At 45.2% G+C, this 25331-nt stretch overlaps 1 protein-coding gene across 3 annotated transcripts in view; it reads left to right on the top strand.

The window, feature by feature from the left end:
- Positions 1-25331, top strand: part of CYTH3 (cytohesin 3) — a 137119-nt gene that overhangs the window by 108483 nt on the left and 3305 nt on the right. For all 3 annotated transcript variants that reach the window (XM_075995282.1, XM_075995281.1, XM_012758859.2), the window contains 11 exons: positions 1198-1280; positions 3089-3153; positions 3755-3821; positions 12210-12328; positions 15372-15452; positions 17870-17982; positions 18290-18438; positions 18678-18789; positions 24661-24737; positions 24846-24917; positions 25041-25195. In XM_075995282.1, coding sequence (XP_075851397.1) covers positions 3116-3153; positions 3755-3821; positions 12210-12328; positions 15372-15452; positions 17870-17982; positions 18290-18438; positions 18678-18789; positions 24661-24737; positions 24846-24917; positions 25041-25195 — 983 coding nt within the window. In that variant the 5' untranslated portion in view covers positions 1198-1280; positions 3089-3115. The remainder of the gene's footprint in view (positions 1-1197; positions 1281-3088; positions 3154-3754; positions 3822-12209; positions 12329-15371; positions 15453-17869; positions 17983-18289; positions 18439-18677; positions 18790-24660; positions 24738-24845; positions 24918-25040; positions 25196-25331) is intronic.

Consider the following 25331-nt stretch of genomic DNA (forward strand, 5'->3'; position numbering starts at 1 on the left):
AAAGTGCTGCATGTTTTCTTTCTATTTACTCATATTCTTAATCTTTTGTTTCTTTAGACAAATAATGAAATAGGAATTTCACAACTGAGGACCATTAAAGTCAAAAGCTATTTCTTAGAAAAGCTTAGTGAAATAAACCGACTCCGCTATGGTTAATCAAAGAAAAGAGAAAGAATGTATACATTGTAGGAATGGAAACATTGCAGAGGTTAATCATTAATAAGAGGATATTATGAATGACCCTGTGTCAATAAAAAAAATTCATCAAATATCTGTGCATTGACTGACTCTCATCCACTGAACTAAAACTGCCTGATGTCTCTCTGGATTATATTTCCTCCCACCCCAACCTTCTTAGAAGGAATCCCTATCAAGAATTTGGTGTTTCTGGTCAGGCGTGGTGGCTCACGCCTATAATCCTAGCACTCTGGGAGGCCGAGGCGGGCAAATTGCTCGAGGTCAGGAGTTCAAAACCAGCCTGAGCAAGAGCGAGACCCCGTCTCTACTAAAAATAGAAAGAAATTAATTGACCAACTAAAAAATATATATACAAAAAATTAGCCGGGCATGGTGGCGCATGCCTGTAGTCCCAGCTTCTGGGGAGGCTGAGGCAGGAGGATCGCTTGAGCCCAGGAGATTGAGGTTGCCGTGAGCTAGGCTGATGCCACGGCACTCACTCTAGCCTGGGCAACAAAGTGAGACTCTTTTTTTTTTTTTTTTTTTTGAGACAGAGTTTGGTGTTTCTCATTCCTGTGCATTTATGTATATTCTGCTGTACATATGTGTCTATCCCCAAAATATTTATATAAGTTGATGTACTGGATTTTAAACCCTCCATAAAAGGTATTACATACAGTATAAGTTCTCCAGCCTGCTTTTATAATCATCATTTTGTGAGACTCAACCATATTGATGGCCTTAGTTCATTTTTAAAAAAAAATTGTTGTGGGGGATTCTATTTTATGAATATATTATGTTTTATTCCTTATTGAAGGATATTTAGGTGGTTTTTCTATTATAAACAGTGCTGCTATGAATATCATAGGCGAGGGCTATATGTTAGAGCTTCTTCAGGATAAATACCTATGTACAGAATTGCTGGATGGTGGTAGTACATGCCCATCTTCAGTCTTACTAGATGTTACCATATTGTTCTCCAAAGTAGTAGTTGTTTAATTGTTTGATTTTTTTTTTCAGTGCCTGAAGACCTCTCATTAGAAGAGAGAGAAGAACTTATAGACATTCGTCGAAGAAAAAAGGAACTTATTGATGACATCGAGGTAAAAAAAAAAAAAAACCCTCTAGTTTTTTCTTTTGGATAAAATAGTAGAGTAGCTTCATAAAAATGTAAAAAAATGGGTGTTTACTGTGTGTATATAAGAATCACACAAAGAGACAAAGCAAAAGAGTTTTCCCAGTTGGTAAAGCAAAGATTACACACCAGACTTTGGAGACCCTGGGTTGGAAATCAAGATGTCGTAGAATTGTAGTTAGCAGTGATCAATCGGCTTATGGCTCAAGGGCCATAACTGACATGTTTAATCAGCAGTGATCCTCAAAAGTATTGCTCTCTAAAATTGTGCAATAAGATCTTGTTTCTTTAGAATGTTACCTTTTCCATTTTTGGCACTCAGCTATCCTTTGAATGAACACCTCGGCATATATTGGGTTCCAGCTATGTACCAAGTGCCTCCTAGAGACAAATTAAAGATAAATAAAAACACAGGCAAATAAACATCTTTCCCACTTTTTTTTTTTTTTTTTTGAGACAGAGTCTCACTTTGTTGCCCAGGTTAGAGTGAGTGCCATGGCATCAGGCTAGCTCACAGCAACCTCAAACTCCTGGGCTCAAGCCATCCTCCTGCCTCAGCCTCCCTAGTAGCTGGGACTACAGACATGCGCCACCATGCCCGGCTAATTTTTTCTATATATATATTAGTTGGCCAATTAATTTGTTTCTATTTATAGTAGAGATGGGGTCTCGCTCTTGCTCAGGCTGGTTTCGAACTCCTGACCTCGAGCAACCCGCCCGCCTCAGCCTCCCAGAGTGCTAGGATTACAGACGTGAGCCACCTCGCCCGGCCTTTCCCACATTTTTGTGTACTTTACTCAGAGGAACAGGGTGGAGGAAGTCCCACAGGAGAAGCAAATGAATAAAACCACAGTCTCAGAATTGGAGTGTCTATGATTGTTACAGAAATTATTCAGAAGGCCAGCTTTGGCTCCTTCTGTTTGGGGCTTCCTTGCAAAAGTCAATCAGACATTCAGCTCTTCTTTGAGAAGCTTCCCAGTCATTGTCATTGCCAAAATAAATGTGGCCTTACAGACTAGGCCTTGTCCCAGACAATAACCCCTTTCTAGGAGCTTGCATTTTAAGTCTGAAGTTTCTTGGCATGCAATAATAGGGTTCTGAATAAAAATGTCTTTGTATTTGAAAGATAATTCATGGAAATTTTTCTTCTAAGGTTACCCTGAGGCTCCCACCCAGTAGGGGCCACATTGAGGGAAAAGGGGAGTCTTATCCCCTTCTCTGAGTGTTGTGGGACAGTTCTGTTTTCCCCCCGGGACTCTGTCCATGGTGCTTCATCTCAGACGAAGTGATAGAAATCATCCTGAGACTGGCAGTTAAGTAGCTTGATACCAACCTAAACATGTTTGAGCTTCAGCTTCTTCCCTGGTCTTCCCAAGAACATAGGTAGCATTGAAGGGGGGGAAAGTAGGTGACCATGAGTAGGGCAAGATTGAATAGTGCAACTAAGTGAACTCAGGACTCATGGTTTTCCTTTTGCTGGTTTGTTTTATCTTTTTACACCTGTGATACTTGTCTAGTGTCTCTTCCTGGTTTTACACACAAATACCCTATTATCTGCCTAGTTGACTCCTCTTATCCGGTATCAGAGGAGAGGTAGACAATTTTGTTTTCTCCTGAGTTAACCTCTAGCTATGTTGTTAGAAGTATTGGTTTTCCTATCCCTGTGGTGCTTAGGTGAGGCTTCAGGGAAGCCTATGCCTAGAAGGCTAAACTTTCTCTGAGTCGAGGAGGAGGAAGGTTAAGACCCCTGCCCCTAAATTCCTTCTGTTTTGACAGAGGCTGAAATATGAAATTGCGGAAGTGATGACAGAGATCGACAATCTAACTTCTGTAGAGGAGAGGTAAACAGTTTATGGCTACAGCTTCAAGTCATTTAATTTCTTTTCTCCCCACCTCCACCTTCCATCTGAACTTGTAAGAACTGATGACTATAGCAGGGCTAAGAAGGGTTGGGATTGGGAAGTGGGGAGCCTTTGGAGTTGTTCATTCCTCTTCCCTTCCCCCACCCCCATTCCTTCCTGCTCTTTAAGGACAGGTCTGGGCATCTCTGGGTGTTACCTGTCTTTCTAAGTCATTGTCTACTACTTTGTAGGTTTGGGAATAAGCACAGGCACTTCAGAGTCAACCTACCTAGAAATTCCTTATCTGTATCATAAGGAACTGTGCTTTATTAAAATAACTGGTTTTGATCATTGGCCTTTTCTGGAGAAGTATTAATATGTCTCAAGTTACCTAATTTTAAAAATAGTGAAGCCTGCCACATAACTCCTGCTTCCAGCACAAAGGCTGGAGGGCACCTCCAAGAGGGCATGTGTTTTCCTTCATTGAGTTGAGAGGAAATATGCTGAAGGGCCATGACTCAGTTGCACTAAGGGAGAGCAGAAAGTCACTGCTCTGTGAAAAAACCTGCCAATGATTTTTTTAATTATTTCATGTGAATAGCAAAACTACTCAGAGGAACAAGCAGATAGCTATGGGAAGAAAGAAATTCAACATGGATCCCAAAAAGGTAAGAGAATGCTTTGTCTTTTGGAATGCATACAGGAGATTTATTGATTAATTTTTAATGGCTGTCTCCCTTTTGGACAGAAGTGGTCATATCACCTCATAAAAAGAATGTGCATTGATGTTAAATTTGTTATCAGAAAAAGGGTTGCCAATGAATAGGTGAAGTGAAGTATCCTCTCGGGCTGGCGCCCTGGGTGGAAAGGCGTTTTTCTCGGTGTGTACTTGTGCGTAATCAAATGGCCTCATAGGAGCCCTTGAACAACTCATGCAGGTCCAGCATGGAGCCAGGCAGAGCCCTTGCTGTCAGGTTTATTTCCCTTTGTCTTCCTTCTTGAGTTGGGCCTTATAGCTGGGAAATTACATGATTAGTAAGGGGCAGAGGTAGGAATGGAATCCAGGTATACAGAGTTTATAGACTTTTATCATCTGGATGAGTTAAATGGTGTAATTAAGAGGACTTTATTCCTTCCATTCACCTTACAAAGAAGGTATCCTTATGAATAAGGAATCTCTCCAGATTTAAGCCAACAATCCTCAAGTTGGATTTTTTTTTTTTAAGACAGAATCTGGCTCTGTTGCTGCGCTAGAGTGCAGTAGCGTCATCACAGCTCATAGCAACCTCAAACTCCTGGGCTCAAGTGATCTTCCTGCCTCAGCCTTTCAAGTAGCTGGGACTACTGGCACACAGCACCATGCCGGCTAATTTTTCTATTTTTTGTAGCGATGGGATCTTGCTTTTGCTCAGGCTGGTCTTGAACTCCTGGCCTTAATCAATCTTCCCACGTCATCCTTCCAAAGTGCTGAGATTATAGGTGTGAGCCACTGTGCCTGGCTTCAAGTTGGATTTTTTTAGGAAAACATCTGAGAACAGTGAAACCTGAAGCAGGTACCTTCTTGTTTTTGAGATTGAAGTAAGGGATTTGGCAGAATCTATAAAGGTTTTTGGAAAATGTGACTCAGCTGTAATATTTTCATATGGGAAGAACAAAAGGTAGAAAGGGTAGAACTGAGTCTTTAGGGTCTAGGAGAGGAATGATGTGTCTGTGGAAAGGTCTCCTAGCTGCAGAGCTGGTGTACTGCATTCCTTATGGTCTTTAATCAGTGTTCAGTTTTAATAGTTTCCTTGTTTTTCTGACATTGAGCCTCTTTGCTAATTAGTTAATTATTTGTTCATTCAATAAATGTTTATTGATTGCAGCAATTATATTTTACAAGGTTTAAGATCTGTAAGCTTACATTTATAAGTGCAAGTGCAGTTAAAAATGATATTTAAAGAGATGTGTATCATTACTCCCTGTTTACCATTTGCAGATTTGGATTTTCTTAAGGTCCAGTACATCTGTAGCTGGAAGAGGGTTTTTGTTTAATTTGGACACTCTAGCCACTGTGAAATTTTTCCTACTGCTTCCTAATTCTCTGCCTGTGGGGCATAAATCAACTGTAGAATGGAATGAGTCATTTTTGTGAATTTGGTAATGATTTTATATTTGAGGTTAGTTACAGTTTTTTTTTCTTTAGGAGTTGAGTCTACAGAATTACCAGATTTAATAACCATTGGAAGCATCTCAGGATACTTTACAAAAGTGGAAGTTTCCAAAACTGGACCTCATGTATTTTTTTTTTTTTTTTTTTTTTGAGACAGAGTCTCATTCTGTTGCCCAGGCTAGAATGCCATGGCATCAGCCTAGCTCATAACAACCTCAAACTCCTGGGCTCAAGCGATCCTCCTGCCTCAGCCTCCTGAGTTAGCTGAGACTATAGGCATGTGCCACCATGCCCAGCTAATGTTTTTAAAAAAAATATATATATATATATATACATACATATATATATATATATTTTTTTTTTTAGTAGAGACGGGTTCTCGCTCTTGCTCAGGCTGGTCTCGAACTCCTATCTGCCCTCCTCAGCCTCCCAGAGTGCTAGGATTGCAGGCGTGAGCAACCATGCCCAGTCTGACCTTGTGTTTTAAAGGGACCCAAGTGCACCAATAAGTTCATGGATAAATTCTAATCTCATGAAATAGAAACAACTTATTTTTTTAAGTGCTGCTACCATTGTGCATCAGGTTTAAGCTCTTTGAACATGAACTTACCTTCATGCTTGTGAAGCCCTCTCTGTCAGGTTCTTGCCCATCTTATTTAAATGTATTTTGTGTCAGATTTGCAGTAATAAGGGCTGACCTTGAGAACTTAACTATTTGCCAGGAACCATGATAAGGGAGCACTTTACTTTAGTCATTACCTTATGGGGCTTTCCTTTTCATTCTTGTTTCACCGTTGGGGAGTGAGGCACAGAGCAACTAAGAAACTCAATACCATCTTGAGCAAGGAACCCAGCTCCAGGACTTGCAGTGTAACTGCTGCTGTCTGTGAGCAGGGTGGGTGCCTCTGGGGTGGGTTGGTGCCTTGAGCCTAGCCTGGACAATCCCAGACCACTAGTCACCCGTGTGGTGTCTTCCTCTCCACGTCTGAGGAAGTAGCTGTTTAATCTGCTTTGCTTGGACTATGGCAAATTACTCAGGAGGCTTCATTTTTCATTCCTCTTCACCTAAATTTTTTTTTTTTTTTTTTTTTTTTTTAAGGCAGAGTCTCACTCTGTTGCCGGGGCTAGAGTGCCGTTGTGTCAGCTTAGCCCACAGCAACCTCCAACTCCTGGGCTCAAGCAATCCTTCTGCGTCAGCCTCCTGAGTAGCTGGGACTACAGGCATGTGCCACCATGCCTGGCTAATTTTTTCTATATATAATAGTTGGCCAATTAATTTCTTTCTGTATTTAGTAGAGACGGGGTCTTGCTCTTGCTCAGTCTAGTTTCGAACTCCTGACCTTGAGCGATCCTCCTGCCTCGGCCTCCCAGAGTGCTAGGATTACAGACGTGAGCCACAGCACCCAGCCAAAAGATTCTTTTTATATCAATTACTGGTTCTGTCCAACAACTTATTTGTAATTATGTTGCTTGATAAAAAGCAGATGGCACATTTAGTCTGTATGTGCCCTTTTACTGGGAAAAAATTAACAAAATTTCTTCGTTTTGTAGACTTGGACATAGCACTTTTCTTAGTCTGCTAGGGCTGCCATAGCAAAGTACTGTAGACTGGGTGCTTAAACAGCAGAAATTTGTTATTTTCTCACGGTTCCAGAGTCTAAAAGTCTGAGATCAGGGTCGAGTTTTGGTGAGGGCCCTCTTCCTGGCTTGCAGATAGCTGCCTTCTTGTTGTGTCCTCACATGGTAGGGAGTAGGGGAGCTTGCTTGCTCTAGGATATTCTTATAAGAGCACAAATCCCATCAGACCAGCCTCCCCCCCATGACCTCATGCAACCCTGATTATCTCACAGAGGCCCCATCTTCACATACCATCACATTGGGGTGATTGTATCATTTTGCTTCAACATATGACTTTTAGGGAGGATATAGACATTCAGTTCATAATTACATGGGATGATCTCACAAGCTTCAGATGCAATCCAAAATTGTATCTACTGCCCCCCCCATTAAATCATGTAACTTTGTGAAACATGAAGATATTGTCAGAATAAATAAATTTTGGGGGGCTAGGAGGACATTTTTTTAAGTTTCTTTTAAGGAAGGAGCTTTGGTTTGTTCAGGTATATAAAATTCTAGAAGTAGCACTTGAGCTTATAAATAAGAGGCAAGCTTTGATTAAATCAAGGAAGCTGAAAACACTCTACAACTTCTCTTTATTATCGATTTCCTAGAAGTACCTTAAATAAAAACATATAAATCTATGTAACAAGTAGGAGTTCAGTCAGTGGAGTAGAAATTGAGGAATCCCTAAAAGAAAGAAAGTAAATGGGATCAGTTGAAGAAGGAAGCGATGCCCAAAACACATATAAGAAAGAACTGCTACAGAAAGTGAGAGCAGCTTCAGGCTTCAGCAAACTCAGAGGGGGCAGATTTGAGAATAAGACTGTAGTAGGGACATTGAGATTGTTCACCCTTTGCTGAACTTGGGCAAAGCAGTAGTGTGTGCCCCCAGGTGGGAAAAGCAGAAGGGAACACTTAATCCATGAAAGCAGGCAGCATCCTAGTGGCTGGCAGCACTAAGAAGGAGGAGAAAAAAGACCCACTCTCAGAGACCAGCTGTTGGCACCCTGCACCTGGCTGCCTAACCTGCTCCTCTGCCACATTGCTGGAGGCAGCTGCAGTAAAAACCAGAAGCAGACCTCATTGTGTTGGGCCAACAGTGACCTTTAAATATACTGATGAGCACCCAGCCAGACAAGTACCACCAAACATTGGAGGAAACCAACACTGTGAAAGATACAAGAATCTGAACAAACAGAAGAACTAATGCTGGAGGAAACACACAAAACAGAAACAAAAGAAGGAAACTTTTTAAAGTAGGATGTTTGTTTTATAAATATCATTAAAGGGTTATGATAAGGATATATCTTATCCATGATACAAAAACGCTGTGAAAAAGAACTTTGGAAATGCAAAATAGGAATGTTACATAATAACTCGAGTGCTGGGCTGTACCATAGAGAAGACATGGCTGAAGAGTGGATTAGTGTGCTAGAAGAGAGGAAGAATTTTTTATATGGTTTTGCAAAGCACTGCAACAAGACACGGAAGATGGGTCCAGCAGCCCAAATTGTGTCTGCTAGAATTCTCAGGAGAGAATGGAAAATGGAGGAAATTTCAAGGAAATTTTGGAATATTTTAGAGCTAGACTAAGAGAAAATCCTTAGATCCAAAAGCCTCACCAAATGACAAGGAGGATAAATTTTTAAAAGACCTACATATATGGCCGGGCACAGTGGCTCACACCTGTAGTTCTAGCACTCTGGGAGGCCAAGGCGGTAAGATTGCTTGAGGCCAGGAGTTTGAGACCAGCCTGAGCAAAAGTGAGACCCCATCTCTACCAAAAAAATAAAAGAAAACCAGACATGGTAGCTCACGCCTGTCGTCCCCACTACTTGGGAGGCTGAGGCAGTAGGATCGCTTGAGCCCAGGAGTTTGAGGCTGCAGTGAGCTGTGATGACGCCACAGCACTCTAGCCTGAGCGACAGAGCGAGACTGTATTTCAAAAAAACAAAAACCCAAAAGATATATATGTAGATGCATCAAGTAAAATATCATAAAACTTGAGAATAAAGAGAAATTCATTAAATTTTCTAGTAAGGAAAGACTAAATTACCTAAGAAGAAATGAGAATCACAGTGAGCTTATTGTCAGAGACCCACCAGATCAAAGACAGTAGGGAAACAGTGTCTCCTAAGTCTGAGGAAAAACCATTTAAGACCCAGAATTCTGTCTATCCAGACTGTCACTCAAAAGAGATGGTAGGTAAAGACATGTTCAGATGTAAAAGGACTCAAAAAGTTAACCACCAGGACTTTGATCTGTAGTAATTGAGAGATTGGAGAGATTGGAGCATTACACCTCAAAACAAAAAAGGAATCCACAGAATAAAAAAGGAAAGACATACAAAGAAACCAGCAAAACTTATGTAAGTCTAAATGAGGATTGATTGTTTAAAATATATATTTTTTTTATTTGGACACAGTGGCACATGCCTGTAGTCCCAGCTCCTTTGGAGGCTGAGGTGGGTGGATTGGTCAAGGCCAGGCTAGGCAACATGTAATGAAAACCCTCTCTAAAAATTTTTTGTAAAAATATTTTTTAAATTCTCAGTTTATCTCAATATTAAGTAGCAAAGGGGAAAGGAAGGAGGGAAGTATAGTTGACTAAGGTTTTCTAGATGTTGATAGATAAATATAAGTTTAAATATTTGTTAAAATTCTAAGAGTAAATGAAAGATAGGAATGAAATAGGATTTCTACATTTGGAACTCTGGCCGCCTTTTGTGAGTATTTACCAAGTGTATATTAGTATCCTAGGGCTACTGTAACAAGTGACCAAAAACTGGGTGGCTTAAAACTATAGAAATCTATTATCTCACAGTTTAGGAGGCTTAGAAGTTCAAGGTCACTTCTGAGGGAGACTCCCTTGCATGCATCTCTCCTGGCTTCCGGTGGCTGCTGGCAGTCTGGTGCACCTTGGCTGTGGTTGCATCACTCCAGCCTGCCTCCATCATCACACTGCCTTCCCCTCTCTGTCTCTCTTGAGGACACATGCCACTGGACTCACAACAGGCCTGCTCTGTGTCGTCCTCCCCATCAGTTTTTCTCTGTCTCACCTCCCAGGTGCAGTTCCTTTCTTAATCATAACTGGTCTCTTTGCCTCTGGCTTTCAACTCCCCAGTGATTCTGTTTTCCACAACCGGAGTCTCGGTCTTTGGCAAAGGATGCTGGAGCTTTGTTAGGCCCTCCTCTGCCTTTGTTATGTGACCTTTGTAAGCACAGAAGAAATCACTTTGTCCTGAGCCCATTTGCTTTTCTCAAATCCCTATAGGTTGTTCCATGCATTCTACAAAAAAAAGTCCTAGTTTTTTGGGAGTGTTGAACTTAATGGGCAGGTTATAAACGTCCAGAAGAGCTCACAAAAGCCTCATCCAAAAGCCCATTGAGTTTGGGAGGCTTCAGCTAACAGTGGCCAGGGCCTTAGCTGTGCGTGGTCGAGCCTCTAGCCTTGTGACTGCAGAGATTGTAGGACTAGTGATGTCTGAGGGCAGCCCTGTCTTTCCCTGCCCACCTCTAGCCACTGGCTTCTCAATTTGCCTCACTTGTTTCCTCATATAAAGTGAATAGCAAAGCACCAGTGCAGTAATTCCTGTCCCAGGCTTTGTTTTCAGAGAAGTTGGGCTGGGACAGGCATATTTTAGGAGTAGAACTTTGTTGTTATAGCATATGCATGTCTTGAGATTTAGATGGTGCCTATTTAAATTCCCACCAGAAATATATGAGAATTAATTTAGGATTGTCAGACTTGTTAATTTTTTGGAGAATAACATACAGCATAGCACACAAATTTCAAATGTACAGTTTAAAGAATCTTTATAAATTAATATACTCATATAACTGTGACCCAGAATAAGACATAGTTATAGAACATTACAGGGCACCTTTTTCTCCTAATGAGTTCATTTGCCAAGGTAACCAGTATTCTATCACCTTAAATTAATTTTGCCCTTTTTTAAACCTTATGTGAATGGAATTAAAACATACTAGTCTGTGTCATCTTTTAGTCCTTATCATGTCTGTGAGATTCATGCCGCTAAGTGTCCATTTTGTTTCATTGCATGTAGTCTTCCATCATATGAATATACCAGAATGGATTTATGTGTTCTCTTACTGACTGACTGTTGGCTTGTTTCCAGTGTTTGGAAATTATAAATAAGGCTGCTATGGATGTTCATGTATTTAAAAAATAATAGAAAATCTCCAGATAAATTATTAGGGTATGAGGCAGCCCTCGTCTTAGGCATTGAGAATTTCAGTTGGAAGAGCCTCTCTGAATTTATAGAAATAGCCTCCTGGCAAATAAATTCTGAATTCCTTATTATCGTACTAACATTGCCAACATATATTTTGAAACCAGCTCTGAAGCTAGTAAATTTTTGCTATTATTATAAGTCCCTGGGACTTACTAGGAGACAGAATGGAGCTGACTCAGGACAGGGGCAGCCCCTTGCCTTTTGAGATTGTCAGCTATGCTGTAGGCCCTTAAAGTAGGCAGCATGAGTTTTGACTGGCATAAGCTTGGTGGCACAGTGTTGTCACTTAACATGTTTTCTGCCTCAGATAACAAAATCCAGTGAAAAGTAATTCACACAGTGGAGGTTCATCTTTTCACACAGCTGTTGTAGCAGTAGGTGGCTCCCAAGTGGCAGGAATGAGGACCTTGGTGCTCATCTTGGCCTTTCCCTTGTAAGATGGTCACCTTGGCTCTGGTCATCTATCTGTGTTTAAGGCAGGAAGGAGGAGGAGCAGTGTCTGCTCAGGAGTTACCGTTTCCCAGGTTCTTCCTGTTTGTCCGGCCAGATCTGTATCACAAGGTCATTTCTAGTTCCAAGGGAGGCTGGGAATCTGATGATGTAGTGAGGGATGGCTGGGAAAAAGGAGGTTAGGATGGCTGTTGGGTTGGCCAACCAGCAGCATCTATAACATATAGTGTGTTCCTCCCAGACACAAGACAGATCATTTTCCTAAGTTTGGGAAATCTGATATTACTGTTATTTCTGCCTTTATAATTTCTAGTAACCACTTATAATGGTTTGTTCAGTAACCCATTTATTTGTCTTTTAACCTGTTAACTTGCCAGGAGGAATAACTGTGCTTTCTTTTGACAGATAAATTGCAGTATGGTGTTGTGAAAATCAGATTGTACAGTTGTATAGGTCTCTCCAGTATTTTTGCTAGTGTCCAAACCAGTAAGGTCATTACACTGAGTGTATTTCTGTCTTTGAAAAATGAGTTTGAGTGACCCTTCTAACTAGTGCTTCCTTTCTAATGTTCTGCTTCAGGGAATTCAGTTTCTAATAGAAAATGACCTGCTACAGAGTTCCCCAGAAGACGTTGCCCAGTTCCTTTATAAAGGAGAAGGCCTAAATAAGACTGTCATTGGGGACTATCTGGGGGAAAGGTAAGTTGAAGGAGGATGAGCAGCTCTCCGTGGGCCCACCCAGCCCTGCAGCCTGACCTGGGTCCATGTTCCTGTTTAGGGGCTCTTACAGCCTATGGCATGACCTAGCCATGGGCTATTGGTGTACAAATGTTCTTTCCCAGTGCAGTCACTTCCTCTCCTGAATCTGTGTGAGAAGGGAGAGGTGTTAGGGTATTCTGGGGCTAGGTTAGATCTGTTTTCCTCTGGAATCCTTTATTCAGGGGAACCATGACAGGAGCCACAAATGCCATGCCTCTTTCTCCTGCTCTTGGAAAGCAACTTAATTATCTTTCGTTTTGCCCAGAAATATACCAGATTTCTTAGTGGTTTTCTTTTCCCTTATTACTTGGGGTATGAGAAAAGGTTTAAAATTATCAATTTTTTAAAAATGAAAAGCCACAGGTCAGATTTATTTTCTCAACCTTCTCCACTAAAAGTCCATTTACTGTGCTTAGCAGAGGTTAGGGCAACAATGCTAAGGCAGCACATCCCTGAATGTGCCAAAATAGACTTTGTCAAGGACCAAAGGAGAGTGTTTTTAAAGAAAAGCCCAAGAGTTGCTAAATTAGGGTGATTTGTTTCTAGCTTTATATTGAAAATACTTGATCAAAAGTGGAACACTTCCCAACTCATTCTGTGTGGCCAGTTCTACCAGATACCCAAAGCAGACAAAGGTATTGCAAGAAAACTACAAACCATTAATATCTCTATGACTATAGAAGCAAAAATCTCAACAAATTATTAGCAAATTAAATCCAACAATTCATAGAAAGAATTATGCTCTGAGTGGGATTTATCCCATGAATACAAGGTTACTTCAACATACAAAAGTCAATTGAAGTAATATAGCAGTAGAATAAAAGGCAAAATCCACATGATCATTCTGATAAATGCAAGAAAAGCATTTGTCAGAATTCAACACTGCTTCATTATAAAAATACTCAAAAAACTAGAACTAGATGGGAATTTCTTTAACATGATGGAGGGCACCTATGAAAAACCCACAATGTAGTATTTTATTTAATGCTAGCAGACTGCTTTCCCTCTAAGAGCAAGAAGAGGCTGTCTGCTATCACTACTGCTGTTTAATCTGGTGCTGGCACTTCTCTCCAGGGCAGTTAGGTAAGAAAATCAAAGTAAAGACATCCAGATTGGAAAGGAAGGAATAAAACTATCTCTATTTGCAGATGACATGATCATGCATGTAGAAAATCCTAAGGAATCACCAATAAGCTATTAGAAATAATAAAGTTCAATAAGGTTGCAGGATGCAAGAGCAATATACAAAGTTCAGTTGTATTTCTATATACTGTGGTAGCAGTGGGTGAACTGAAAAGGAGATTAAGAAAATAGCTCCATTAAAAAGAATAAAATACTTAGGAATAAATTTAACAGAAGTACAGGATTTTTACTCTGAAAACTACAAAGCATTGCTGACAAAAATTAAAAGATCTGACTAAATGGAAAGACAGCCCATGTTCATGGATTAGAAGACTTGTTGCTAAGATGGCAGTACTTCCCACGTTTATCTACAGATTTAATGCACTTCTATCAAAATCCTAGCTGACTTCTTTGTAGAAGTTGACAAGCTCATCCTAAAATTAATATGGAAATTCATGGACTTAATTAAGAATAGCCACAATAGTCTTACAATAAAAAGAACAAAGTTGGAGAAGTCACCCTTCCCAATTATAAAATAGACTAAAGCTATGCTAATCAAGACAGTGTAGGACTATATAAGGATAGAGATATATATATCATGGAATAAAATTTCTAATCCAGCCTGGGTGCGGTTGCTCATGCCTATAATCCTAGCACTGTGGGAGGCCTAGAGGATTGCTTGAGGTCAGGAGTTCAAGACCAGCCTGAGCAACAGCAAGACCCCGTCTCCACTAAAAATAGAAAAATTTATCCAGGCATGGTAGTGTGTACTTGTAGTCCCAGCTACTTGGGAGGCTAAGGTAGGGAGGGTTGCTTGAGCCCAGGAGTTTGAGGTTGCAGTGAGCTATGATGATACCACTGTACTCTAGCTGGGGTGACAGAGTGAGACTCTGTCTCCAAAAAAAAAAAATTGTGAATTCAGAAATAAACCTTCACATTTACTGTGAAATGATTTTCAGCAAGAGTGCCAAGACAATTCAATGGGGGAAAGAATAATCTTTTCAATAAATTATGGTGGGGCAGCTGGAAATCCACATGCAAAAGAATGGAATTGGACCCCTTACCATGTACAAAAATTAAAATGGAACAACGACCTAAATGTAAGAACTTAAAACCATAAGACATTTAGAAGAAAACACAGGGATGAATCTTTGTGATCTTGAAATAGGCAAGCGTTTCTTAGATACAACATCAAAAGCACAAACAACAAATGAAAACGGTAAACTGGATATTATCAAAATTAAATATTTTGTGCTTCAGAGGATACCCTCAAGAAAGTGAAAAGATGAGCCACACAACAGGAGAAAATTTTTAAATCGTATGTAAACCTGATTAGGACTTATATCTAGAATATATAAAGAACTCATACAACTAGGAGCAAAAATAAAAATTCAGTTATATTAATAAAGTGGGCAAATGATCTGAATAGACATTTCTCCAAAGAAGATATACAAATGGCCAAAAACACATGAAAAAGTGCTCAAAGTAATTAATCATCAGGGAAATGCAAATGAAAACTATAGTGAGATACCACTTCACACCCATTATGATGGCTATAAATAAACATAAATGTCAGCAAGGATATGGGGAAATCGAACTGTTATACACTGCTGATGGGATGTAAACAGGTACTTTGGAAAGAAGTTTGGCATTTCCTCAAAATGCTGAATAAACGTAAACTTACCACGTAACCCAGTAATTCCACTCCTAGTACATGCCCAAGAGAAATAAAAATGTGTGGTCATGGAAAGACTCGTGCACGAATATTCATAGCTACATTATTCAAATGAGATATGTTTTTCTTTTAAAATAATTGAGTTAATGTGCATTAGGCTTAAAACTTATTTCTTTTCTTTCCTAGGGATGAATTTAATATTAAAGTTCTTCAAGCTTTTGTAGAACTCCATGAGTTTGCTGATCTCAACCTCGTCCAAGCCTTAAGGTTAGCATTTGATTGTACATGTGGAGTGTGGACCAGATGGGGAAGGCCAGAAAATTGCTGCCTCAGGAGTAGTGGTTGTTAATTCACTCCGGGAAGCTGTAGGAGTCTCTGCAGACATTAGTGCCTTGTTCCAGATGATGCCACTAATGTTGCAGGACATTCAGCCACCCTACACAGAAATCAGGGCACATGCTCAAGGATAGGTGTCATATTTTCCTCATTGTGACCGCTGGTTCTGCCTTCCATTCACAGTTTCCTTTTTTTCATCTTTAATGATTTTTGGCAGCTGTGTGCATGCTTTTTTCCCATGCTATGTATGCCATGGCTTCAGCTCCATGCAGGCCCACTTTCTGCCAGATTTGGCTTCAAGTAGCAAGTGCATGGTTGCCTCAAGTGTGTGAGTGAGGCTGTAGACTTCCCACCATAGTAGGCCACCTCTAGTACCATATCTTGTACAAGGAAAGCCAGTCTCCCGGTCTGTCATCTGGTGTGGATGGAGAAGAATGACCTTCAGACATCCTCCTGTGGCCCTATTATGGCTTCCATGACAGCATTCTCTGGACACCCCTCAGGCTGCTGTTCTTGCACTGCTGAAACAGAGTCATCTTGTCTCCTTCCTTGGTGTCCAGTGGGGCCTTGTCAGCTCTTAATCTGTTCCGGTCTTGATCCTGAGCTATCGTCTAGCAGCAACCGGGGCCTGGCTTGAGGGGGCGGGGGTAGGAGAGGAGCAGGGCCTCTGCTGGGAACCACCTCTGCCTGTTCTCTGGCTGAGGAAATCATGGCTTCCATGTCTAGTTAGCAGTCTCAGAACTTCTCCCCATACTCTGTTTTAGTTTATGTGGCCTTACCTCAGCTGCATACTGAAGTGTTGATAGTGTTTCTATGTGACTCTCGTGACATGCTCAGCAGCTCAGCCTGGGGCTGAACGGCGCTGATAGTTAGCAACAGATGTGAAGACTTCAGCCATAATTCAAGTTTATCAGATTCAGTTTTTGAAAGGTGTACATCCAGGGAGAGGTACAGGCCTAGTGAGTCTGGGAGGTGTGTTCAGCATGGCCATTGTAGCTGTGATTCATTTCTTTTTGTCTGTTGGTCTCTGGCCCAGAGCCAAAGAAATTTGTAGTAAATTCCATAGGTGTTGAAGTCTGGCGCAGCCCTGCAGTAGGCCAGGTGAGGGCACGGGTGGGGTGGGGGCAGGTCCTCTAGTCTAAGGAGCTGCTCTAAGGATTTTGGCTTTTACTCTGAGGGAAACCTGTGAGGGGCAGAGGGCAGGCAGGCTGACTTAGAACATACCACCTGCTGTGGGGTGCAGCAGTGGACAGGACCAGTGCTTTGCGGGTGAACATGGGGTAGAGAGAAGGAGAGTCAGGATGGCATCAGGGTGGCTGGCCCAAGAAAGCAGAAGACAGACAGCCATGAGGAGTTGGAAGGCTGGTGATGCAGGGTGGGCCAAAGAGATGGATCCTGCCTGAGGGGGTCCTGAATGTGGCTAGAATCCCAGGAAGGGAGAACAGAGGAGGAACACTAGGGAACAGCCCCATTTAAGGGACTTGCAGAGGAGCAAGAGCCCCAGCAGGGATGAGAGCATGTCCTCCCATCTTGATTGCTGGTAGGATCAATATTTTAATACTTCGGACAACCCAGAAACTTAATTGGAGCCCTTAGGTCTAGTGTGAGCCCCAGCCCTTGTGTTAAATCTGCTGCAGTGTCAGTTATTGCTGAGCAGCTGGTGTGTGATGTCATGACTGGTCATGGGGACCAGCAGGGAATAAGACAGGCTGCAGCCCCTGCCCTGGGGCTCCTAGCCAGCGAGTGGTAGGTAGTGGATGGAGGGACTTGGTGGTGGTAGGTGACAGAGAATGGGGGTGGGGGTTGCAGTTCTAGTCAGGGTAGCCCTGGGAGACCTCGGTGGGCAGGGGCTATCTGAGGACAAGAGCATTTGCAGGCTGGGTCTGAGATGGGGGTGTGTCTGCCCAGCAAGGCACCCATCGGTGTGGGTGGGGTCTTGGAAGCCATTCTGTCAACTATGGCTTTGCCTTGTGGGTGGGAGTACTGAGAGGGGAACATGGTCCTGTCAGGACTCCATGGCATGGGGACGTGGCAGGGCTCTGGTGATCACCTGACAGAAGCAGATGGGGTTAGAGTAGTGCAAGGGTCCTGGACATTTATTTTAAGGTGGAAGCAGCAGGCCTTGCTGCTGAAATGGTTATAGTCACAAAAAAAAGATGGGCAATCAGTAAATGTACCTTGGATTATTGAATGGAAGGAGACTGAGTCGTCCTTCTCCTTCCCAGCTCTGTACCCCTCTATACCCCTACCAGAGCTGTACCCAGGCTGGGAAGAAGTTCCCCTTTGTGCTGTGAGGCTGGGTCAGTTCTCATGCATGGTCATTCCATGAGGTTTTTGTTTCTCTGCAGGCAGTTCTTGTGGAGCTTCAGACTTCCAGGGGAGGCTCAGAAAATCGATCGCATGATGGAGGCTTTCGCTTCTCGATACTGCTTGTGCAACCCTGGGGTCTTCCAGTCCACAGGTCAGTGCAGAGCTTGAGCCCAGGCCCCTCATTGGCCAAAGCCTCTATGTCTGGAAGAGGGGGCTCCCAATAGGCACAGTCCTAGCATGTGTTCCCAGGGACCTGCCTTCCCGTAGGTGGGACAGGCCTGCCTATGGCCACTGGCCAGACCTGCTCACACTTGCAGGAACCTGCCACTTCAGAGGATGGGCCTGTGGAATCAGGCGCTTCCTGCCAGGTGTCCTCAGTGGGGTGTGCCTGCAACACACATGGGTTTCTATACTCTCTACCTGTGCTGAACCTCCCGCTGTCTTCCTCCGTGTTGTAGATACGTGCTATGTGCTGTCGTTTGCAATCATCATGCTTAACACCAGCCTGCACAACCACAATGTGCGTGACAAGCCCACGGTAGAGCGATTCATAACCATGAACCGTGGCATCAATGAGGGTGGGGACCTCCCTGAGGAGCTGCTGAGGGTGAGTTCCAACAGGAGCCTGCTTGTGAGCTGTGTCTCGGGAGAGGGTTTTATCTTCAGGATTATCAAATTGTATGAAAATCGGCAGCACCAGTCTGTTGCTCTAAACACATCTGTCTAGAGTCTCCTTACCACCATGGTTCTGATGGGTTTTATGCCAATTCTGTGCTTGACAGAGAAAGGATGGGCCCTTCTCCTCTGTTTGAATTGCTGACTTTGCTGGTTTTTTCTTCATCGCAGAATTTGTATGAAAGTATTAAGAATGAGCCATTTAAAATCCCAGAGGATGACGGGAATGACTTGACGCACACCTTCTTCAACCCTGACCGGGAAGGCTGGCTCCTGAAGCTGGGTGAGTGGCCTGGCCGAGCGGGACCCGGGCTGTGGCCCCTCAGCCCACGGCAGCAGCCCCTGAGGGGTTCCTCCCAAGCTCGTGGTAGCGAATGCCCCTAACCACATGCAGAGATGATAAAAAGAAAATGCAGTTAAGCCAGAGTTCACTCTTGGTATCCTCATGTCCCACAACTGCTGACCGCTTCTCTGAACTGTAGCATCTCAGAGCGAGGCCACCCTCGCGGCGTCCATGGCAGAGAATAATGCCTAGGCTGCACGACCCGTTCCAGAAAACTGCTAAGTTAGTGTCCAGACAAATCCAGGGCAGTTTTCTGTACGAGAAGCAAGTGCATTTATCTCCAAAGAGCCTGTGTGCCTTTCTCGTGGTTTGGCGTGGCTGTGATTTCTGACGCGTGGTTTAAATGTGCCTTCTTGTTGTTTTCCTTCTGCCTGTGGCTCCCACCTTTCTGTTCTGTGATGGGCTGTCCCTGCTTGTCCTGCGTTAGGAGGTACGTACCCAGTGGCTTCCTGCCCCTCCCTCAGCGGCTCATTCCTCTCTCGGTTTCTCTCCCCCACGTTGGTCTGTGTGAAGCTCCGATCTGTGGCTGCCATTCATCTGATCCATTTGGCTTTGGACTTGCTGGGGTCAGCGTCGTGCACGGTGCGGTGAATGCAGCACCCAAGGGCAGGGCCTAGAGTGACGGGGACCTGGAGCGCATGGGGACGCTGTGTGGGAACAGGCTTGCCCCCTTGTCTTTAGGGTCTGCAGCAGCAAGAAAGCTGGTCACCAGCCCTGTCCCTGCAGCATCACCAGTCACCCTTCATACTAACCAGCCGCGCATGTTTGCACCCTGTCCCATGGAAAGATTGGGAATGTTCTAAAGGCTTTCTCACCGTTGACAAGCCGGATGGGTTTTATACTTTATGGGCAATTTTAGGAATTTTTAGGGGGTTATTTTGACTTCAGTTGGGAGGGGGGAGATTTCTGCCTTACACTGACAGTAAAGATGTGACAACTGTCTTTTACCCAAGCACTTCTGAAAACAGATTGTTGCTATGTAGCATCTCAGACACAAGAGCTCGAGAATTCTGGTGTTTTTAAAATTTTACTGAGGGAGGAAGGGACATGGCATGATGATAATGTGACAGGCACAGGCCTCATTTAGCTGACGGGATGGGGTGTGCCCCACGGTTCTGCCGTTCCCATGGGGGTCTTCAACCCTGGCCAGTGCTCTTTGGCCTTTTCTGGCTATGCTGGGGTTTAGGGGAATTCTGGATGTTTGCATAAAAACCTAATACTGGCCGGGCATGGTGGCTCACGCCTGTAATCCTAGCTCTCTGGGAGGCCGAGGCGGGCGGATTGCTCAAGGTCAGGAGTACGAAACCAGCCTGAGCAAGAGTGAGACCCCGTCTCTACTACAAATAGAAAGAAATTAATTGGCCAACTGATATATATTTAAAAAATTAGCCGGGCATGGTGGCACATGCCTGTAGTCCCAGCTACTCGGGAGGCTGAGGCAGAAGGATCGCTTGAGCCCAGGAGTTTGAGGTTGCTGTGAGCTAGGCTGATGCCACGGTACTCACTCTAGCCTGGGCAACAAAGTGAGACTCTGTCTCAAAAAAAAAAAAAACAAAAACCTAATACCATGACCTCGGACTTGGATGCCTGAGTGACCTTAGATCTACACCTTATTCAGATCTCGTCACACCCATGGGCCTGGAGTGAGAGGAGGGATGCATCAGAACAGGGCCTGGAGTGAGAGGAGGGATGCATCAGAACAGGGCCTGGAGTGAGAGGAGGGATGCATCAGAACAGGGCCTGGAGTGAGAGGAGGGATGCATCAGAACACCGGCAGTTTTGCACAAGGGCTGGAATAGGTGGGGTGTTTGCCAGATTCAGTGTCTCCCTTCTGTTTCCCACAGTGCCTTCTCGAGGGACAATGACACTGTCAACCTGCCTGGCAGCTAGGGTGCCCTCAGTTTTGCAAGGGAGGGGGCTGGCTGTAAAGACATAAATGAGTGAATGAAAGGAAGGCATGACAGAGCCTGTGTTATCTAACCTACTCCCTGAGGAAGGCAAGGAGCACAGCAGGAGCTGCTTCTGCATGGGGTGGGCGTGGCCTCAGCAAGCAGGCGGCTGCTCTGTGGCACTGGCTCCCTTGGTCCCTCTCTTGCCCAGATAGCTTCTGTGTCTGCTGTTCTCAGGAGTTAAGTCTGAGACCAAACGCTTGCAAGCTGTCACCATCCCTAGAGCAGGTTTCCCATCTCTGGTGGGCTGGATTAACCAGTGCTGGGGTTTCTTTCCAGAGCTTGGAGGTACCCAGAGATGCTTCTGCTCATGGGCCTCCTCCCAGCTTTTGTGAAGGAGCCAAGTTGTTGGTACCGAGGCACAGGCCCTTGCCACTACATGGCCAGGTGGTGTCGGTCCCCAAAGGGCTGGGGAGGCAGCAGAGGTACCAGAAGCCAATTCTGAAGGCTCATTGGGTCAGCCCTAGGTGTGACCCTGCTCTGAGGTCACAGAGTCCCTCTCTAGCACAGGGCTAGCACAGCCGGGACACAAGACCTTGGCTAGAGGCGTGAGATGGGTGCAGAATCAAGAATGTGTGTTTCCAAGCAAGCACTCAGAGGCGTAATCCAGCTTTAGTTGAATTCTTACTGTAAACTGAATTTTAGAGTAGGTGGTCTTTTTTTTCCTTTCTTTTCTTTTCCTTTCCTTTCCCCTTTCCCCTCTTTCCCCTTCCCCCCTTTTCCCCCTTCCCCCCTTTCCTCTTCCCTCCCTTCCTCTTCCCTTCCTCTTCCTTTTTTTTTTTTTAAGAGACAAGGTCTCACTCTCACCCAGGCTGTAGTCTGGAGTGCGGCAGTTGTAGCCTCCCAAGTGACTGGGGCTACAGGTGCACTATGCCTGGCTAATTTTCCTGAGTTTTTTGTTTGTTTGTTTGTTTTAAGAGATGGGGATCTCACTATGTTGCCCAGGCTGGTTTTAAACTTCTGGCCTCAAGCAGTCCCCCTGGCTTGGCCTCCCAAAGTGCTGGGATTACAGGCCGGAGCCACTGTGCCTGGCCCCACAGGCGGTCTTTTAAAAAGACCTGAATGCTTTGCCAGAGCATAGAAGGATTGTGGTGTGCACAAGTGTGACTTATGATTGTCAAGTAATTTAAGACACAGTTTTGACAGTCAACTGTATTGTAAACATAGGATGTGGTCAGAGTTGAGCTGAGAAACTTGAGGAGAAAAGGTATATTGGTATGCCTGTTCATGCATATGGACACATGTTGCACCTGTGCACATACCTGGGAACAGCAATGAAAGTAAAGAGAAATTTACAAAGAGACGGTGGGTCTTATACCATTTAGGAGAAGCCAGACTCCTGTCTGCAGCTGAGAGTGTTGTGTGATGTGGCCAGAAACACATATGAACAGAACCTGCTGTCGCTCTGAGATCAAGGGCCTCACCCTGACCCTGTTGGACCCAAGTCTGAGCGGAGAGGGTGCCTGGGCTGCGCTGGGCTCTGGGGCTGGCCTAGATGACACGCCTTAGTCTGGGCATCTGCAGCCCCAGCTGTGGGGCTCCCCTGGCCCTGAGGACTGGACAGGGATTGGGCTTTGCAGACGTGCTGCTGACTCTGATACAGTGTGAGGCTGGAGCCCAGGGTGGGACATGAGAGGCCTTTCTGGGCAACCCCCTTGCATGGGGCCAGGCCGCGTAGAGGTGAGCAGAATGCGCAGACCAACCCTTAATCATCCAACATGAAAGTGTGAAAGAGAGCAGGTGCTGGACAGAGACAGGGATGCACAGCCTGGGGGCTCTTGGCCAGATGTTCTGAGAACTTGGGGCTTGTCCATAGAGTGTGGGTCTCATCTGAGCATAGTCAGGCTCTTTGAGGGCTTCAAGCAAGGAGATGTGGTCAACTCACACTTTTCAAAAGATGTCTCTGATTGCTGTTTGGAGGACAGTGGCCCAGGCACCAGCACAGCTGGAGAAGGGCTTGCTGTGGAAGTCTCTGGAAGAAGGCAGAGGTGGCGGGGACGGATATCAGGATGGTGGAGGTTGCTGTCAGCTGATTCTGCTGTAGCATCTTGGGGCTGGGGGCAAGTATCTGGAAAGAATCAGCGTTGTCCTCTTGTTCCTGTGGTCTTAGGGGAACGTAGAATGCCTCTCTCTTTCCCCATGTCCCTCATGTCACTAGAGGACTTTGGGATAAGGCAAAGTTGCCCAGAGAGTCTCCTTCTACCCCTGGACTGGACCTCCCTGTTATGTTCCAGCAGGCCTGAGAGAATTGATGTCCAAGGGCTGGCATGAATCATGAAGCCCAAGATGAGACCAGACAGACAGGTATCCCTGGGGGCTGTAGGCCTTTCATGCCCAGCCTGTGCTAGGTCTCCAACGGCATGAATAGGGTGGGCTCCATGCCACAGGGAGCTGAAGGTTCCAGTGGTGAAGCTGCACACGGGTTTGGGGAGCCAGAGCCCAGGCCAGAGGTCAGGAGAAATGTTGACAAGAAGGAATTACACTCCAGGCTGGAGGAATGTCCTGAACAAAAGCCTTGTGGTATGTAGGCATGAGCTAGAGGGTTCAGAGGGTCTGAGGGCCAGGGAGATGCAGCGGCAATCTCGGGAGGGATATGGTCAGATGGATGTTTGGACAGATCCTTTGATAGGTGGAGTGGGATGCTGGTGAGGATGGAGCCATGTGGCAGGTCTGTCTGGGGATCGGGAGGGACAGCTGGATGTGCTTCAGTGGTTGTGGCCCACAGTAGGCTGCCTTAGGCCATCGGAGGGGCCGAGGAGTGAGGCAGGGTAAGAGGGCCCCAGACAGCTGCAGAGATGCCCCTCCACATGCCAGCACCGCCGGGCCAGGGCCACTTCCCTCCTGCAGCTGGTTGTTTCCTCACCCTGGGTCTCTGCAAACCAAAGCCCAGTCAGAGGCCAGGGAAGCCTCCACCTGAGTCCTGGGGACATCCAGCCTCTAGGGATTATGCCCAGCACCCCTCACGTTTCCTGGTAACTGGCACGGCCCTCCTGCCACCCTGTCTTCATGCCCCATCTCCCGCACCACCCTCCATGCAGGGAGGGCCTCTGACTCACGGCCTCCGAGGGCTCCTCTCCTCCTTGCGTGTTGTAGAGAAAGCCACTGTGGGGAACCGTGAGGCAGGAGAGCCGCCTCTCACCTAGTACCCAGACAGCACTTGGATTTGTTGCCATGAGCATATTTTTCTCTTTGAATTATTTAAATCAAAATTTGGTGTCAGAAGCAAGGGCTAGCAGTTGAAGTCAGTTTGACTGTCTCTGAATATTTAAGGGTAAAAGAGATTTCCTTTCCTACAGTACAAGGAGAGTAGGTACAGATGAGCCGTGTGTGTGTGTGTACACATGTGTTTTCCAGATCTTGTTAAAAGATTAATTCAATCTAATAATTCCCTGGGCCGAGGGGTAATTGATTTCGATGGATCCCAGGGCCGCCCAAAGCACTCAGTAATGCGATAACCACCCTGACGTAACAGGATTAAGCCCTGGATGGACTCGGGTGAGCCGGCACTGACTTCATCATGTTGTCATTTCATGTGGGGAAATTATGCCCATCCACTACGACTAACCCTTCCAGGAACCAGATTTGAAAAGCCATGTGTCACCGAGGGTGCCCCACAGTGCTCTGAGGGCGCCTGTGCGGGCCTGGGTGGGGGTGCATGCGGGGCCCACTCGACAGCCAGGCCACACAGCTCATCCGGGACTTTGCTGACTGCGGTCAGAACATCGAAGGATACTTATGTAAGCTTGGCTCCGGGTGGCCTTTCTGAAAATGCAGTAGTTTGTGTAGGTTCTGGGCCCCCCTTCTGGGCCCTTGGGCCCTTTCAGCACCGAGCTCCTGACTCATGAGGCCCTTCTGCTTCTAGGAGGGCGTGTGAAGACCTGGAAGCGCCGGTGGTTCATCCTGACAGATAACTGCCTCTATTACTTTGAATACACAACAGTAAGTAAAGGCGACCTGCCTGGTCCTCATAACCAGAGCCACTCCTGTGCTGGGGGACCCTCAGGCCAGTGACCTGCAGTGGTTCCAGCAGTGCACCTTTTCTTGCAGGATAAGGAGCCCAGAGGAATCATCCCGTTGGAAAATCTCAGCATCAGGGAGGTGGAAGACCCCCGGAAACCTGTAAGCTGCTTCCTTTTGCAACTTCTCTCCTTTCAACCAGCTGGGACCCACACTCACTGGCTGCATGAGAACCTTCCCCTAGAGCCCCTGTGACGGCCTCTCGTCTCTTTCTTTCTCCACCAGAACTGTTTTGAGCTTTATAATCCAAGCCACAAAGGGCAGGTCATCAAAGCCTGTAAGACGGAAGCAGACGGCCGCGTGGTGGAGGGGAACCATGTGGTGTACCGGATCTCTGCCCCCAGCCCCGAGGAGAAGGAGGAGTGGATGAAATCCATCAGGTGAGTGCCGGGCCTCAGCACAGGGTTCAGTTGCAGAGGGGGAGAGTGTGTGCCCGCGTGCGCCTACTGAGGACACAGATGCTTCCGTGTGCAAGAAGTGACCCTTCTGTTTCCAGGGACTCCCAGGAGGCCCGGG

The sequence above is a fragment of the Microcebus murinus genome, chromosome 19 (genome assembly GCF_040939455.1).
Source record: "Microcebus murinus isolate Inina chromosome 19, M.murinus_Inina_mat1.0, whole genome shotgun sequence".
Lineage (NCBI taxonomy): Eukaryota > Metazoa > Chordata > Mammalia > Primates > Cheirogaleidae > Microcebus > Microcebus murinus.